Source organism: Nasonia vitripennis (assembly GCF_009193385.2).
Source record: "Nasonia vitripennis strain AsymCx chromosome 2 unlocalized genomic scaffold, Nvit_psr_1.1 chr2_random0005, whole genome shotgun sequence".
NCBI lineage: Eukaryota > Metazoa > Arthropoda > Insecta > Hymenoptera > Pteromalidae > Nasonia > Nasonia vitripennis.
The window spans coordinates 332970-352587 of NW_022279612.1; the positions used below are offsets into that span (position 1 = coordinate 332970).

The following is a 19618-nucleotide window of genomic DNA, read 5'->3' on the forward strand; positions in this document are numbered from 1 at the left end:
CTCGCGGTCCGGTTCGGTATTTTTGCAAACTATGAGATCATTGAAATTTGTATATATCGAGCCAGATGTATAGGAAAGTAATTGATAGATTTTTCAGATTTTGTTTAATAGGAACTGGGGAAGCTTTGTATAGAAGATATTCTTGTAAGTCAAGAAGCGGTATCGAAAGGTGATTGATCAATTGATAGTTAGAATAGATTATTGATAAATCCGAGATTTTCATTAATTGAATTATTGTGTCGATTTTGTCGCTGTTCGGAAAAAATTGCATTCAGGACAGTTTCTCTAACTAATTCGGCTGACTTGTAAATTAGGTCCGGAGATAGAAAACGCGGGTGTATTGCGCCCTGTGAGGTGAATAATATAGCGTCTGTATTAATTTCTGTGTCAAGTTTCTATTGCGTGATAGATTGGCCTAGAATTTGTGTTGCTATCTGAAGTGTGTCTATTTTTTAGTAATAGTCAAAAGATTTAAAAATGTTCGAAATCACACTAATTAATTTGTTTATTTTGATATTCATTTCCTGAAATTCCGTTTCTACCAATTCCGTTTGTTGAGCTAACAGCTTCGCTGTCTTGCGCGTGTCGTTGGATGATAATTCAATTAAATTTTCCATATATCTTTGTGCTTTTTTATCCATTGTGCCGAATAAAAATCTGCTTATTTGACCAACGAATGGCAGAACAGACCTGCGTTGTCTTGATGTTTTTGATAAATCAAGGCCAACTAGCAATTCTATAACTTTTTCTGATTGCATTTTGGTCTCTTGGATTTGTCCAATATAGCTTTTGATTAGTTGGTTATGCGGGCAGACTGATGAAGTTTTGTCGCACAAAGATTGTATGGTCTTGCATTGTTTTAGTAGTCGATCGCCTGTTTCGAAGTAGGATTCTAAATTCACCTTCTGAATAAGTTTCCAATCTATGTTAGACGGCGACATATATGCGATTTTTTCCGATAGCAATCCTGGATTATTTTGTAGCGTTAGTACGTTTGGCTGTATAAATCCTATACTTTCAGCTCTTGCGTGTATCCCAATTCTGCAAATTGAAAACAGAATTGAGTACCGAGCGAGACTACATATGAGCGTAAGTTTATTAAGTAAAAGATTAGGCGAATTTGATATATTCCGCAACAAAATTACAGATAGAAAAGAACTGATAAACAAAATGAAACGGGCATGGCAAGTGACGTAGTAATTACCTTGAGAGTTGTTCTTTGCTTCATTACGATTAATTATAATAAACTTGACTTTGTTTGATTGATCTCAGTTCTTTTCTATCTGTAATTTTGTTGCGAAATATATCAAACTCGCTTAACCTTTTACTTTTTTAAGAGTTAATTTGTTTTAGAGATTTCAATCCTTTTTTTAAAATTGTTTAGAGTATTTCATATTCAAAGTCGTAAAAAATAAAATATAAGCATCTTTAGCACCATTCGACCACAGCTTTTTTGTAATATTCTTATTACTAAGATGAAATCACTGATTGTTCTAATATACATCACCCTCGAATTATTTCTACACCTAGACACCAAAAAGCACGGTGCGAACTACCCAGACCTCGTCATCGGCCACCCTGTACCCCTAGACGCCGTACTTGAATGATTTTTATACCAAGACACTGAAAAAAAAAACTGAACCTTGTCATCCGCTACTCTGGCAAGCTAGTTACTATTACAGCTCTGGAACACAGAGTGTGCACCGGCAACCTCTTAATTCTAAATATCGTAATTTATTTATTTTATTTATTTATATATTAACCAGACAAAAAATTACATATTATTTACATAATAGTAAAATTCCCGCAGAGGTAAACGCAGTTACCTGTTCGCGAGGCCGGTATACTTACTAACTATAGTTCCTTATAACTAAAATAAAATCTATTTCAAGATATGTAGTACCTAACTTACACTTTAACAGTTTTACTATATGAAAGATTGATTAATAACGTTTTAATAAAATTTGTATACAGAATACATAGCAATTTATAAATACATTATCAATATTTCTTATTAATTTTATAAAAAAGAAGAAGAATTTTTTTTTTACATGTGAAACTTAACCCATTCTCTTAGTTTATAAGTATAATTTTTAGAGCTTAAAGTTTTTAGGTTATTTGGCAGATCATTATAAACTCCTATGGCTTTAATATAACTATTCTTATTACTTATAGTCTTAAGTCTCCTAGGTATCTGAATGCTTTTATTCCTAGTTTTGCTTTCTGAATTTAAAAATTTAACTTTTAGTACGCTATCAGAGTAGTTCCCGATAGTCATACAAACTGTTTTGTCAATGTTTAGTGATAGCTTATTTAGTGCAAGCCAGTTAGATACTTTATACAGGTAGTTAGTCATTTTTTCCTCTACTCCTGTTCAAGAACTATCCGTCGAAATAATTGCTATATCATCCGCATATGATATTATTGAATTTGCAGGCATATTTTGCAAGAGATCATTAACATATATAATAAAAAACGGTGGACCTAAGATAGTACCTTGTGGTACACCCGTAGTAATTGTTTTGGATTAGCTTATACAGTCATTAATTTTTACTCTTTGATTTCTACCTTCCAGATAACTTGTTATAAGTTTGTGTGCCGTGCCTCTGATTTCATAGTTGTAAAGTTTATCAAGTAGTATCTTATGATCTACCGTATCAAAAGCTTTCGTAAGATCGAGAAAAGTGATTGCAATCGGGGTACTATTGTCTAATTTCTCATAAATAATCTTGGTTATTTCTGCCAGAGCATCTTTCGCACCTCTATTTTTAACAAAATCATATTGATTACTGGATAAAATATTAAATGTACTAATAAAACTCAATATTCTATTATAAATGATTTTTTCGAAGATCTTTGCTACGTTGGATATTAAAGATATTTGTCTATAATCAGTTATATTCCTCTTGTTTCCAGTTTTATGTATCGGTATTATATCAGCATTTTTTAACGCAGTCGGCCATATAGATTTTTCTATGCATATATTTATCCAAAAAATTGTTCAGAAATTCCTGACTAATATTACCTAGATTTAGTAGGTCAATGTTAAAATCACCTATAATTAAGTGATTATTAGCATATTTCTTGTTATATAGTAATTATTTTATATTGGTAATAAATTCAATTTTTGGAATGTCATGTGATCTGTATAGTGCTGATATCTCTATATTGCCATTATCAGTTTCAATGATTGAATTAATTATTTTAAGTTTACCTATTTCAATAATTTCAGTATTTTCAATAATGGAATGCTCAATATACATCACTACACAATCCGATTTGTTTATTTTGCTATTATTGTAATATAATTTGTATCCGTTCAGATTAAAATAGTTGCAATAATCTATGATCCAAGTTTCGACGCAAACTATAATACTAGGCTTAGTATTTAAGCTCTCAATAAGTGCTTGCAGTTGTAAAAAATTACTATTAAGGCTACGAATATTTAAGTATAAAATATATTCTTTTTTATATTTCACGTAATTATTGAGAGTGATAACACTATGAAAAGTATTTTCTGTTTGAATTATATCTTTTTGTACACTGTAAATTAACTCGATGTTCTGATCCATGATCGTATTACCGTTTTTTAGCTGCGTCGGTTTTCCTTGGGATTGAAAGAATACTGCTGCGTGGTGATAGTGACATCATGGATTGTGATTTCTGTCTTGCATTTGTTGATTCAGCTCCGGTGTTTTTGTAGATATCTATCTTACCGATGTATCTCTGGATAACTGGAGTTAATGGATAGTCAGTAACTGCTATATACTTATTAATTCTGTTTATTAGAACTTGGCAGTGTTGACTATCGTTTGTAACATGCTTAGTATCGTACTGTGTTTTGTACGTATTGTTACTGTATAGGCAATTTACGCAGCACATTTCATTTATCCTGTTACAGTATACACTATTATGAGATCCAGCACATTTCAAACACACCTTTTCATTAAAGCATTTATTTCCATTATGTCCAAACCTACCACAATTGAAACAAGGTTGTAGGTTTAAGTCATCATAAACTCTGCAATTCTGGTATCCTACAAAAATCCTGTTTTTGCTTTCTCTAATGTGTTTGTATATTTCAGCAGTAGGCGCGTCGGGGCAAGTCTAGTTGGGTCTCGCGGTGGGGGGGGGGGTGATGACGCAAGAGCGAGTGAGTCCTGGCGGGGCCCCCTGGGGTGGGGATCGTAGCGGTCAAGAAGGGTCTTGGACCGCGTATAGTCCTTTTTTTGTTCTTGTGTCATTATATGCTAAAATGGTTACTTGTTTTATGCACCCGTGGACTATGATTTGTGCTGGGCTAGCACAATCAACGACTAGCGTTATTGCGTACTGCCGATGAAAAACTTGTAATAAAAGAGTTCATTTGTGAGTGTGCATTGAACGTATTAAACGGTGTTGTATGTTTAAACGTCAGAGAAAAAAATAAGCTGAAAAAGTATAAAACAATTCTGCGTAATTTAACAAAAGTTACAAAACGAAAAAAAATTCTTGGAAGAGTAAAAAGCGCATTATTGTACAAAAAGGAGGGAATTTTCTAGGCTTTCTGTTGTCACCTATTTTGGATCTTTTTCTAAACGCATAAAAAATGGAAAGAGCACGAAAAATGGTTTTGATTCCTCAAGAAAATTTACAAAAAATGCAAGCAAGTGTAAAAACAGCATCAATAAATAGTTTGCCAGCAGCAGCCGCCATACAAGGAGTTCCAGAACAGGAGAACAAATTAACGAGTGAATCTATTCAAACACCTGGAGATAAATTTTCACGGCTTGATGGCGAAATGCGACAGATCTTGGATTCAGGACAATATACGACAGATAGTGTCAAGTACAGAGATTTTCTACAAGTTTTACAGAGATATCTATTTTTTGTCGATGAAAAACGCCGGTTTGGCGATAAGAAAAATTTAGCAGATGGTAAAAAGTGATGAAAAAGATCAAATGAGCGATGAGTACATTCTTGAAAGTGTGCCAAAATTAAACAAAAATAAAACAAAACTTTTATTAAATCATTTGAAAAATAATAGTAACCGGATAATTTGGAGTGCAACTGGTGTTGTAAAAATTGACGGAGAAAAAATAAAAAATTCAAACATAATTGACTTGGTAAATGATGTAGCCAGAGCACGTAAAAATATTAAAGCCGCGGGTCGACAACAGATTGGTGAATTACTTTTTACAACCCAGATTCCGAAGGAGTTCATTGGAAATAGTGAATTATTTAATCTCAATGGTTCTCTGTTTCTCAGTGGTTTTGAAAACGGACTTGAAAAAAGTTGAAAAAAAAGTCGACGAGAAGACGACGAAGACGATTACTAAGAGGAAATCGATGATTTTCAAAACAGTAAAAGTGATTCTTCGATAATGATGGATACAATTATAGCAAAAAAAAAAGCAAAACGACGTCAGCAATAAAAAAATTAGTTCTCGAACATCTACTCCTATAACTAAACGTTGGAACGAATTACGGTTGAAATGACATAATAATGATGCAAGAAATTGAGAAACAATATTTTGATCCGAGGCATGCGGTTGGTTTTACAGGAGCGAGAAAGTTAATAAGTGCGAATAAGAAAAAGATACCAGCATCACGAATCAAAGACTGGTTGACAAGACACGACACTTATACACTTCACAAACCTACTCGAAAAAAATTTCCACGTTTGTACTACGATGTTTTGGGATTGGATCACGTATGGAAAGACGATCTCATAGTTCTGTCATCTCCGAAGAGTCACAACGATAATTATTCATATTTGCTATTAGTGATTGATGTTTCAAGTAAATATACTTTTGTCGAGCCGTTGCGTGACAAAACCGTAAAAGAAGTGACTAAAGCATTTAAACAAATTCTAAATAAAAAGAAAAATCGCTGTCCTTTTATGTTGCAAACGGATGCGGGAAAAGAATTTGTTGGTAAAGAATTTCAAAACTTTATGAGTGAAACGGGTATAAAATTTCGTGTAGCGCGTAATCCTGATGTAAAAGCCGCAGTTGTGGAAAGATTTAACAGAACGCTAAAGGAACGAATGTTTCGCTATTTTACCTATAAAAATACGAAACGTTATATTGATGTACTGCTAGCTATAGTTCAGAGTTATAACAATAGTATACATTCAACGATAAAAATGAAACCTGCTGCCGTGACAGTTTACAATGCACAGGAAGCTAGAAAAAATATGTTGGAAAAATCTTTAAAACAACAGGTTATACAGAAAAGACCGAGATATAAAATGGATTAGTATGTTCGAATTAGCAAAGAGCGTAACATCTTTGAAAAAGGTTACGAAAAAGGCTGGAGCAAAGAGATTTTTAAAATTGTTAAAGTAAAAAAACGTCAAAACTTGTTCATCTATGAACTGGTTGATTTAGAAGGTGAGGAAATTAAAGGATTTTTCTACCCGGAAGAATTGAGTTTGGTGCACAGTGAAAGAGTATCGCGAGAAGAATATAAAATAAATGAAATCTTAAAATAATGAAATATTGGGAATGTTGAGGCAGATCCAGGAGAACTACACAACACTATAGTCTTTATTCACTTTCCGTTTATTTAATATAAAGAGTCCAGTCACTTCCGGTCAAAACTATCTTTCGTCGTATATATATATATATATATATATATATATATATATATATATGGGACGTTTCACGTCAACGGGACCATCAGTGCACCCAAAATTTGGGTTAACCTAACAAGACGTTTGATGTCTCAAAATGATCGTCTGGTCAAGGGCTTTTGAAAAAGTTCTGGCCTTTTCAAAAATCCAATGTGGCGCATAAAATATGGAGCCTGAAACCCACGTTTTCATAGCACATTCAACAAAAACAATAGTAAAAATGTTCTAATTTGTGAAATATCCCACCAAAAAGCATGTACAACTCATGATAGGACATATTATTGACAATGCTGACGTAATTCCAAAATCAAAAATGGCGGAATCAAAATGGTGGACATTATACCTCCACCAAACCCATTTTACCGCAACAAATGATTTTTGATCAGTTTAAAGTATCGATATGGGGGTTTTCAGGGTCACTGAATCTTATTTTAACCTCGAAATTTCAAAAATTAATGTTGAATCGTTAATCCATTCGATATTAATACAGGACACAGCAAATCTCTTAGGAAGATCTCCAAAGAATTTCAAGATGTCTATCCTGATAGACCTAGGCCCAGCACAAATCATAGTCCACGGGTGCATAAAACAAGTAACCATTTTAGCATATAATGACACAAGAACAAAAAAAGGACTATACGCGGTCCAAGACCCTTCTTGACCGCTACGATCCCCACCCCAGTTGCTGTGTCCTGTATTAATATCGAATGGATTAACGATTCAACATTAATTTTTGAAATTTCGAGGTTAAAATAAGATTCAGTGACCCTGAAAACCCCCATATCGATACTTTAAACTGATCAAAAATCATTTGTTGCGGTAAAATGGGTTTGGTGGAGGTATAATGTCCACCATTTTGATTCCGCCATTTTTGATTTTGGAATTACGTCAGCATTGTCAATAATATGTCCTATCATGAGTTGTACATGCTTTTTGGTGGGATATTTCACAAATTAGAACATTTTTACTATTGTTTTTGTTGAATGTGCTATGAAAACGTGGGTTTCAGGCTCCATATTTTATGCGCCACATTGGATTTTTGAAAAGGCCAGAACTTTTTCAAAAGCCCTTGACCAGACGATCATTTTGAGACATCAAACGTCTTGTTAGGTTAACCCAAATTTTGGGTGCACTGATGGTCCCGTTGACGTGAAACGTCCCATATATATATATATATATATATATATATATATATATATATATATCTGTATGCGTAACACCGTTAACTCAGACGGAAAGAGGAGAAGTGAGCGCGGCGCACTCTCGCACACGTAGCTCGCGCAGCAGAGTAGCTAAAACGGTAAAGGAGCTAAAAAGGAGTATTTCGTAAGCTGGATCGGTTATCCCGACAAATTTAACTCTTGGATTCTCGCAAGTAACGTAACAAAGCTATAAAAATGAATCAATCGGAATTCACAATAGTGCTCCCTAGTAATAGTAGCATGACATTTTTTCCAGACAACACGACGACTAGTTTTTCAGTAAGATTACCTCATGCAATCGATTTACATGAAAGGTGGCAAATTGGACTGTCAGAAATTCATATACCCTGCACTACGCTTCATTTACGTTATAAAGATACGTTAATATCACCTGCAGAAGGGAAGGATAATTTTCATTTCCAGCATGGTGTATATAAATCCGTACAGGGTTTGATTGATGCAATAAACGAAGGCTTTAAAGAATATCACGACAATCAAACGGCTAAAGAATTGCGTTACGATGTAAAAGGAAGTTACGTTACTCTAAGAGAGTATCCGGAGCTTGTAAAAAAGAAAAGCAGACTTGGAAAGCCTGTACAACGTATTCTTGGTTTTGGAAATGGTACCTTTAGAATTACACTGGAGTCGGAAACTAAACCTTATAGAGATTATGTAGCTAGCCAACCTGCTACTCTCGCTCATGCTATACCCGACCAACTTTTTATTTATTCAAACAATTTTGAACCCTGTATCGTAGGCGACGCACATGCGCCTCTGTTAAGAATTGTGAATGTTGAAGCAAGGGATTATAAATAAGGTAGTACTATTGTTAAACGATATTCACCTGTTAATTATATACCACTTTTGAACAGTCGTTTCCAAATTATAGATATTGATATAAGAGATCAATTTGGGAGTTCAATACCATTCGAGTTTGGAACGTTGACCGTTGCACTTCATTTTAGAAGAAAATTTTAAAAATGAATTACTACGACACATATTATAGTGCACAGAGTGATGGTGGGGGGGGGGGCGGTATTGCGAATGTGTATGTAGGCTCGCGAGGGCAGGGCGGTCATGGTATTGGTTCCTTCCTGGGTGGACTATTTCGACGAGCATTACCGTTTTTGGCCAAAGGAGCCCGAGCTATCAGCCGAGAAGCCTTGAGAGCAGGTATAAATGTCCTCGACGATGTGACAGAAAATAAAATGTCATTTAAGGATTCCCTCAACAATCGCCTAGCTGAGTCTGGACTGAAACTAAAACGTAAGGCTGATGAGAAAATAATCGAACTTATGGAAGGCTCCGGCTATAAAGTGATGGTGCTCAAACGAGCGTCACAGTTGCAGTACGTTAGTCGTGCACGCAAGACCGCTAATAAGAAGAACAGGCGAACTAGCAAGAAAAAAAAAAGCTGTAAAAAGACTAAAAAGTGGTAGAAAGAAGAAGAGAAATACAAGAGGAAAAAAGTGAAAAGTGCAGTGATCAAAAAGCGTAGGAAATCTACTAAAAAAAATAAAGTTTTGGATATTGTCGATTAAATCAAAAATTTTAAATGTCTTTCTTACATCATCCAAGCTACGAGTGCTTAAAATCGGAGCTTGATTTGTTTTCACTACCAATGACCCAGACCACTATCGAATCATCATCATGTGTGGAATACAAGCCTGTTTCGTCACTCTCCGATCAAGCACCTTTAGAATTTTTAGTCGCCACAGCAGGCGAAGAGTATATAGATTTAGCTTATACTACAATCAAACTAAATGTTCAAATAACACCCCACAACAAGGAAACGGATGCGAGTGTGGCACCTGTGAACAATTTCTTGCATTCAATGTTTAATCAAGTGGAGGTTTTTTTCAATCAAAAACTTGTGATACCGTCTAATACACTGTATCCTTATAGAGTGTACATTGAAACTTTATTGAATTACGCACCTGATGCAAAAACTTCGCATCTCTCGACGTCGTTATGGGGAGCGGATACAACAGGAAAAATTGATGAGAAGCCTGCCACGAATTGTGCGCATAAAGGTCTTTTAAGTCGTCAAAAATTTACGAGCGATGGAAAAGTCGTTGATCTTTTAGGACATCTGCACATTGACGTATGTAACCAGGATAGATTTCTTTTAAATAGTGTAGAAATGAGAGTCCGTTTGGTACGTGCAAAGGACGCTTTTTGTTTAATGGATGCCTCCGATAAAAATTATAGTGTACATATAAAAGAAGCTAGTTTACTTGTACGACGAGCAAAAATAAACCCAGATGTTTTAGTGGCACACGCTAAAACATTAGCGACAACAACTGCAAAAACCCTCTGACACGCGTCGAGGTTAAAGCATTCAGCATGCATAACGGTATACTCGGCGAATGTTTAGATAAAGACTAATCATAGGATTTGTCAATAATAAAGCTTTTAATGGCGATAGATTACTAAATCCATTCAACTTTCAAAATTTCGGTATTAATTATTTATCACTATATCGATGGTCAACAAGTGCCGGGTAAACCGTTACAGCCAAGCTTCTCTGCAGCTGCGCCTCTTTACGTAGACTGTTACCACACTCTTTATTCTGGTACTGGAATACACTTTGCAAATGAGGGAAATGATATCGATAGAACAGAATATCCCGATGGCTTTTGTTTGTTTGCATTCGATCTTACCCCCGACATGTCTGCTCATTGCGGTACGCATTGGTCCTTAGTCCGTAATGGAAATGTGCGTATCGAAGTGCGTTTCGATAAACCATTAACACGCACCGTAAATTGTATCGTTTATGCTGAATATGACAATATTTTAGAGATCGATTCTATGCGTCAAGTTATTTTAGATTACAATTCATAAAATGTGCGTAACAGTAAGAACAAACGAACGAATCACAGAACTCTGCCTCCTCCCTCTTTTTCGTTAAAGTTCTGCGTTGTATGCAGGAGGGAGAGAGGGAGAAACCGTAAAGAAGGGAGAGGGTTTGCCTATATAACCTCTCCGGATTTTGAGGACTGTTAGTTCATCTCTAGTATTTGAGAAAGAAACAGTCGATAGCTACAATGGATTTTATCATTGATATCCAAGCTTTTCACGATAAAGAAGGGTTATTTTTACCCAAGAAGATTGCTGTAATTACAGTTGACCGTAATTTTATCGCTCACTGGATTGTGAAACCACCGTGTGGTTACAACGAATTACCCAAGGGAATAATTTCGACTAATTCTTATCTTTCGTGTTATCATCACGGTATAGAATGGTACGATGGTGACCCGCGTTGGAGGACATTTACCCGTCGTTACGCTATATTGCCAGAGAAGCACACACAATTTACACACGTGGCTACCAGAAAGCTAATCTACTAGAGCGTATTTTGGGAAGACAGATTACAAACCTTAAAGAATACAGCTGTCCATCCTTTAGAAACTTATCCAGTGTGGACGATCATATTTGGATGTATCACGGAGGAAAATCTGAACACCTTACGTGTGCATTGGCTTACACATTCAGAGTGCGCTCATGGTTGAGAAAGGCCTTATACGGTCACACCGTAATCGACATGAACGAGCAGAGAAAGAAGAAGAAGAGTCCAATTGAAAAACCTCCTGGAAGAGAATTACCATGCAGAATTTGTCGTTACTCCTTGTGTCGCCACAAAAGAGTTTAGAAAAATGCATAGCCGAATTATAGCGACACATCAAATACAATAAATCCACACAATAATTGCCGCACACGTCGGAATCGAAACTCTGCAACCGACTTGTAGACCACGTGAATAGTGTACAATAAATAAAAAGTTGGTCGGGTATAGCGTGAGCGAGAGTAGCAGGTTGGCTAGCTACATAATCTCTATAAGGTTTAGTTTCCGACTCCAGTGTAATTCTAAAGGTACCATTTCCAAAACCAAGAATACATTGTACAGGTTTTCCAAGTCTGCTTTTCTTTTTTACAAGCTCCGGATACTCTCTTAGAGTAACGTAAATTCCTTTTTCATCGTAACGCAATTCTTTAGCCGTTTGATTGTCGTGATATTCTTTAAAGCCTTCGTTTATTGCATAAATCAAACCCTGCACGGATTTATATACACCATGCTGGAAATGAAAATTATCCTTCCCTTCTGCAGGTGATATTAACGTATCTTTATAACGTAAATGAAGCGTAGTGCAGGGTATATGAATTTCTGACAGTCCAATTTGCCACCTTTCATGTAAATCGATTGCATGAGGTAATCTTACTGAAAAACTAGTCGTCGTGTTGTCTGGAAAAAATGTCATGCTACTATTACTAGGGAGCACTACTGTGAATTCCGATTGATTCATTTTTATAGCTTTGTTACGTTACTTGCGAGAATCCAAGAGTTAAATTTGTCGGGATAACCAATCCAGCTTACGAAATACTGCTTTTTAGCTCCTTTACCGTTTTAGCTCCTCTGTTGCGCGAGCTACGTGTGCGAGAGTGCGCCGCGCTCACTTCTTCTCTATCCGTCTGAGTTAACGGTGCTACGCATACAGATATATATATATATATATATATATATCTGTATGCGTATATATATATATATATATATATATATATATATATATATATATATATATATATATATATATACATATATATATATATATATATATATATATATATATATATATATATATATATATATATATGTGTGTGTGTGTGTGTGTGGGTGTGTGTGTGTGTGTGTCTGTGTGTGTGATAAGACGGGTGTAAGGTGTCACCCGCTCGGTTCATCCATTTTCGTTTTTGCCATGCTGCGTGCGTACGTGACACGAGTATTTTTTTTCAGTGTTTTTTTTAAAGAAAGTATGTCGGCAAATCGGAGGAAGGTGAGCTAGAGCGAGCTTCCAAAACGAAAACCCTTAAATCTAGATACTTCACGCTCAAAGACTCCTTATACGAGTATTTTTTTTCAAAAATACGTCGGCAAATCGGAGGGAGGCGAGTGAGGGCGAATATTAAAGCTCTAAAACAAAAACTCTTAAATCTAGCTACCTTACGCTCTGAGATTCCTTACAAGTAACTTTTTTAAAAAGAGAGTACGTCGGCAAATCGGAGAAATGCGAGCGAGAGCAAATATTAAAGCTCTAAAACAAGAACTCCTAAATCTTGCTATCCTACGCTCCAAAACTCCTTAGACGAGTATTATTAAAAAGAGAGTACGTCGGCAAATCGGAGGAAGGCGAGTGAATGCAAGAATCAAAGTTCCAAAACGAAATTTCTTCAAAATATAGCTACCCAATGCCCTGATATTCTTTATAGAAGCGTCATCTATTCAAAAATTACAATGGCACATTAAATGGAGACAAGTGACAGTTAACTGCACTGCTCTAAACGTGAATTCTTCAAACCAAATGCTACACTTGCAGCAATTATTTGTAAGAGAGTATCATTTAAAGAATTATAAACTTCTGTTCCTAAATGCTGAACTTTGAAACCAACTGCCACACGCACCATGAACTCTTTCAAGATTTGTCAAAATTACGTGATAACTACAGGGTAAGCTGATCGAGAATTATTAATGCTCAGAAAAGAAGCCCATAAACCGATCTACATCGATCTCGGTGTTTTGAGATTTTTGTCAATTGATTCTAAGGGATTCCATTTCGAAGTTGTACTTTTTGCTTATGCTCGAATACCTCTAATGTGCCATTATATTTCTATAAAGATACTGTTCTATACAGAACCTCGGCACTTGGGGTACACGTAATTGATATCAAGGACTTTAGGTTTTGAGCATTAAACTTTTCAAAATAGGACTTCAATAAAGGCTCTCGGCGCGTGGAGTAGCTAGATTTAAGAATTTTTGTTTTGAAGCTTGGTCTCTCGCTCTCGCTCACCTCCCTTCGATGTGCCACCTTATTTCAACAAAAGTATATAATATATAAAAGAACTATTTGACAAGTATAAGTCTTGTTTAATATTCTCGTGTTTAGAGTCACAAAGCGTTGAGTAGTTGGTTCTAAGGTTTGCCGTTTCTGAGCCTTGCTGCTTGCTCGCCCGCTCGCCTTCTTCCGATTTGCCGACGTATTTTTGAAAAAAATAAATAAATATTCGTATAAGGAGTCTTTGAGCGTGGGGTAGCTAGATTTAAGAATTTTCGTTTAAGAGCTTTGTTTCTTGCTCTAGCTTGCCTCTCTTCGATTTGCCGACGTACTTGCTTTTAGAAGAAGTTTCTTGCGTAGGAAGCCTCGGAGTGTGGGGTAGTTAGTTTTAAGGGTTTTTGTTTTGGAGGCTCGCCTTCTTTTGATTTGCCAATGTCTAACTCGTTATTAAAATATTCTCGTGTTTACGGTCTCAGAGAATGGGGTAGATATTTTAAGGGTATTTGTTTTGAAGGCTTGCTCTCGCTCGCCTTCCTTCGATTTGCCAAAGCGAAACTTGTTTTTAACAATATTCTGGTGTTTGAGGTTCCGGTGCGTGGGTTAGCTAGATTAAAGAATTCCAATTTAAAAAGAGTACGGTCTTTAAATTTTGTATTACCAAATACAAAAAAAACTCAATAGTGGTGCATGGTTTACTCTTGAAATAGGGGCGAACTGGATCTTCTGGTCCAATTTAAGTGTTCAAACTTTATAAATATACTTTATTACATACAAATGGCTTGGATGTCAATTTACAAGTTTTTACGATGCATCCCTTTTAAAAAAATTCCGTTTTTCTCAAAATGCTATGACTAAAAATAGCAAATCCTAATTTTGATGCACGGTTTACACTTGAAATTTGATACACAAGCTCTTTCAATGTGTTTCAACATATTTCCAAAGTTTGATGAATCAGCGATGACTGGAAGATCCAGTTGGGTTCAAAAAACCTGCGCCAAATGCGTCTACTTGGGACGAACTGGATCTTCTGGTTCAACTTAAGTGTTCAAGCTGTCTAGATATGCTTAATTGCATGCAAATGACTTGCATGTCAAGTGTAAAGTTTGTACGATACATCCTTTTTGAAAAATTCAGTTTTTATCAACATTCTATGACTAAAAATAGCAAATCTTGATTTTGATGAATGGTTTACACTTGAAATTTTGTACACAAGCCCTTTGAATGTGTTTCAACATATTTCCAAAGTTTTATGAATCAGCGATGACTGGAAGATCCAGTTGGTTTGAAAAAATCTGCGCTAAATGCCTCTTCTTGGGACGAACTGGATCTTCTGGTTCAACTTAAGTGTTGAAACTTTATAAATGTGCTTAATTACATCCAAATGGCTTGAATATCAAGTTTTAAGTTTATACGATACATCACTTTCATATAAATTGAGTTTTTAAAAATTTCTTCGACTAAAAATGGCATGAGTCAAATCTTGTACATTATCCAGACTCGATGTTTAATTGAAGTCTTTTAACAGCTGTGATTTTTAATAAAATAACAAGCTATTCAGCTCAGTTCTCGAACAGAAAGTCACTCTTTCTGCATGTTTTGCAACTCATACTGCTCATAACCTGCAAAATTCAAAAATTTTCATCCGCGCCTTGGCTCGGCCGAATTCACTGCGCATGCTTGGCCATCACTCGGCCGAGCACTCACACCGACACGGCCGCGCTGGGCGTGTAGTAGTGAGCCATGCTGCTAGTGAATTTTTTGGAGGTTGGTACGTCGGTTTCGTCCATCGACGCCATGTTGAGATGGTTCTAGGCACAGCCCTGGTAGTAGTGAGTCATGATGCTAGTGAATTTTTGGAGGTTGGTACGACGGTTTCGGCCATCGACGCCATGTTGAAATGGTTCGAGGCACAGGCCTGTATATATATATATATATATATATATATATATATATATATATATATACACACACACCCACACGCACATTATGTTGTTAAAAAGCCCACTTTACGGTCTTGGTACACAATATACTATTTTGCCTCGCTAAATTTTACTTTCGCCCTGCTAATTCCCTGTTATGATATTTACATGAAATTTTACATAAAATTATATGTAACGATTTCGAACTTTTACATCTTTAGCCCGACTGATTTTACTTTTGCCCGCAAAACTAGTTATCGGAAAAAATATGCCACTTTCGCCCCGCTTATCAAAGCAAAAGGTGGGTTTTTGGTCGAATATGGAATAAAGTGGCAATCGTAGTTTAGTCGCGACTAAATTATGATAACCACTTTATTCCACACTCGACCTTTCATGCGTGAAAAAAATAATTATTAAGTCCAGCATGGAAATATGTTGGCTTATTTTTTAAAATTAAATGTTAATTTATATATTTTTTACTTACTTTATTCTTCAGTGCTTTTCCTATTAATTGTAACAACTGATTCGTCTTTACAGGCTCTAGACCTGCGATGATTTTATTTGCTTTAACAGACAAATGTTCTCCGGTTGTTGATTCTAAGTGTATATATATATATATATATATTACATTAAGCATTCTATAGGACTTGGCTAGAGGGCGTGTATGAGAGTGGTCGCGTGCGACAGCGTCTCCGTGAATTTTCGCGTGCTTTACCTTATTTTGGTGCAAGATAATTACAAATAAGTGTATCGGAGTGTTAATTAGTGCAAACGTGATAATAATTTTATAGTTTTATTGTACGGGCGGACTGAAAAAAGCGATTGCAAAGTAGGGTCGAGATTGCAGGTTAGGTAGGTTGCGGAGAAGCGTGCTCTCTTTGTCTCGAGAGCTTGCAAGTTCCAGAGAAATGGCGGGCAAGTCGACGAGGACCAACGACGAGATGAAGGAGAAGGAAGATAAGAAGGAAACAAGGACGAGAAGCGGTTCGAAAACTACGGTAGACTCGAAGCAAACGACGTTGGACAACAGAATCAAGAAGCTGGCATTCACGGAGAAGGAAAAGGAGTTCAAGGAGAAAATTGAAGAGGAGGTAAGAAAGATTAGGCAAGAAGTGTTAGCGATGGAAAAAATGAAAATCGAAATGAAAACGCACGAAGTAGAATTGATAGAAAGAGTAGAAAAAGTAGAGAAAAGATTGAAAGAGTTAGAAGAAAGGGAAAGCGAGCGGGAAGCACGCTGGCGCGAGGACGTAGATTCGAGGCTAGACGCGATCTCGGGAGATGGCGCCTCGTGTCTCTCTTCGTTGCGTGGATCGCTGCGAAGCCTCGCGAGCGGCGGCTCGGCGGAGAGCGGGCATACGGGAATAAGCGGCGCGAGTCGGTGGAGCCGTGCGAGTTTTTCGGAGAGAGAAGTTGCGCAAATTAAAAGGATGTTATCGGAACGAGAAAGAATGGAGAATATGAATGTAATAGCAATAAAAGGATTAGCGTTTGACGAAAATAAAGAAACGGTAAATGCGACGGTGCTGAAATTTTTAAGGGATAGATTAAACGTGGAAGTATTAATAAGTAGCAATAATATTAGAACGAAAGGCAAAGTGATTGTAATAAAACTTAGTAGCGCGGAGGATAAAGAGGAGATAATGCGGAACAAAAGTAAATTAGCGGGAACTAAAATTTTTATTGAGCACTTTAGAAGCTATGAGGATAGGAAAAAGCAGGAAGAAATTGTCGCGTGGGTTAAGGAAAAAAGAGAAAAGGGTCTGGCTTTTAAAATAGGGTTCGGTAAAATTTTTTACAAGAATGCGTGGTATAAATGGGAAGATAAGGATAAATTGCTAGAGAGAATAGATCTAGAAGAAAGGAAGGATAAAGAAGAAGAGAACTTGAGATTAGCCGCGGAAAATAGGGAAGCAAACAAGTGGACGGTTCGTAATGAGGGTTTGCATTTTCATTAGATCAGGAATGGAACCAAGAAGAGAGGTATGATGACAAGTTTGATAGGGATAATGTGAGGAAATTTATTTTCTGGAATGTAGCAGGGGTTTTTAATAAAGATAGAAATTTTTGGAATTATATTGAACAAGGGGATTTTATAAGTCTTACGGAAACTTGGGTGGAAGAAAAACATATTGAGGGATTTAAAAAGAAATTAGCAAATGAATTCGAATGGAGCCTAATACCGGCTGAAAAGGTTCATAAGAGGGGAACAGCAAAAGGCGGTTTCTTAATAGGTGTTAGAAAAGACTTAGTTATTGAAAAAAGTAAAATAGGAGTGGTAAGCGATGAAGAGCTAATAAAATCAGAAATAACAGATGGGAGAAAAAAATGACAATATGGTCAGTCTATAATACAGGTAATGGGGAAAATATATGGAAAAAACTCGATGAGGAGGAATTGGTAGAGGTAGGGGATTTAATAATTGGAGGGGATTTCAATATACGTATAGGAGAGGAGGGAAAAAGTTACAACCTAGATGGAAGGATAGGGGTTGATAAGAGGGTTAGCAAGGACAAAATTATAAGCAATGGGGGTAAAAAAATGGTAGATTTTATAGAAAATAAAGGATGGGTTATTTTGAAAGGTAGAACAGCAGGGGACGAAGAAGGGGAATTTACTTTTATAGGACCTAGGGGAAGTTCGGTAATTGATTACATAATAGTGAATGAAAAAATGAGGGAAGGGATAGTCAGGTTCAAGATAGAGGAGAGAGTGGACTCGGATCATGCCCCTGTTTGTATGATGATGGCAAAAAGTAATATACTCAAGGGTTACCAAAAAAAAGAAGGAATGAAGAAAAAATATAAAGAAGCAGAAGAAAAAGAAGTGCTGTCATGGAGCGAAGAGGACATAGCGGAATTTAAAGAAAAAACATCGAATATTGAAGGAGAAATAAAAAACAAGGATTCAGCGCAATATGCATGGGAAGAAATAAAAAATGTTGTCAAGGTCTCAGTCAAAAAAAAAGAAGATCCAAATAAAAAAGTGGAAACTAGGCATGAGAAAATGGTGGGCAAAGAGCTGCACCAGAGAGAAGAGAGCTGCAAACAGAGCATTAAAACAATGGAAAAAGGATTTTATATCTAAAGAAAAATATATAATGAAAAGAAGAGAATGGCAAGAACACTGCAGGGAAAAAGAAAAACTATATAAGGAACTAGAAGAAGCAGAATTGAGAAGCATAAAAAATGAAAACGACGTTTGGAAGTTTTTAAACCGATTCAGAGGAAAAAAAAAGAGAAAAAAAAGAAAACAACATTAAAGAGGAAGACTGGATCAAACATTTTAAAGAACTACTACAAGGAGCAGAAGAGCGTCAATTGGGGGAAAAAAGAAAAAAGAAGAAGTATTAACAGAAGAAGAGAAAATTACAGGATTAGAAATCAAAGGGGCATGGAAAATGCTAAAAAAGAAAAAAGCAGCCGGAGCAGATGAGATTCTTAACGAAGTTTGGATGCACGGAGGAGAAGACCTGACAAATAGATTGATATGTGTGTTAGGAAAAATCTGGGATGGTAATGACATGTCTGAAGAGTGGAAAACTGGATTGATAGTGCCTCTTTTTAAGAAAAACGATGCAAATGACACCAAGAACTACAGGGGAATATCTCTACTATCAACGGCGTACAAATTGTACACGGAAGTGATAAGAAAAAGGCTAGAAAAAGAGGTGAACGAGAAAAATATTTTGCCGGAAGGGCAAGCAGGTTTCAGGAAAGGAAGGTCAACTTTAGATAACATCTATATTTTAAACTACCTGGCACAGAGGGCAAAAACAAGGAAAAAGAAGTTATACTCAATCTTCGTGGATCTAAAAGCAGCTTTCGACACTGTAGATAGAAAAATCTTATGGGAAATTATGAAGAAGTTAGGAATCAGCAACTATCTAATAGAGAGAATAAAAGGAATTTATGAAGAAACCAAAGTTAGCATCAGGATGAATGAAGGAAACTCGAAAGAATTCTGGACCAACATGGGCTTAAGGCAGGGGTATGTGCTGAGTCCACTACTCTTCTGTCTATATATTGCGGGATTAGAAAAAGAATTTGAAGA

At 36.2% G+C, this 19618-nt stretch overlaps 1 protein-coding gene across 6 annotated transcripts in view; it reads right to left on the reverse strand.

Moving 5' to 3' along the window:
• The window catches only part of LOC107981362 (TRAF3-interacting protein 1), a 332027-nt gene that overhangs the window by 307656 nt on the left and 4753 nt on the right, over positions 1–19618 (reverse strand). For 5 of the 6 annotated variants that reach the window (XR_004226868.1, XR_004226869.1, XM_031925124.1 and 2 more), the window contains exon 3: positions 16050–16162. The exons of the other annotated variant lie outside the window; for it this stretch is intronic. Coding sequence is in view for 3 of the 5 variants with exons in the window: in XM_031925124.1 (XP_031780984.1) it covers positions 16050–16162 (113 nt within the window). In the remaining 2 variants the exon portion in view is untranslated. The remainder of the gene's footprint in view (positions 1–16049; positions 16163–19618) is intronic. 6 annotated transcript variants of the gene reach the window in all.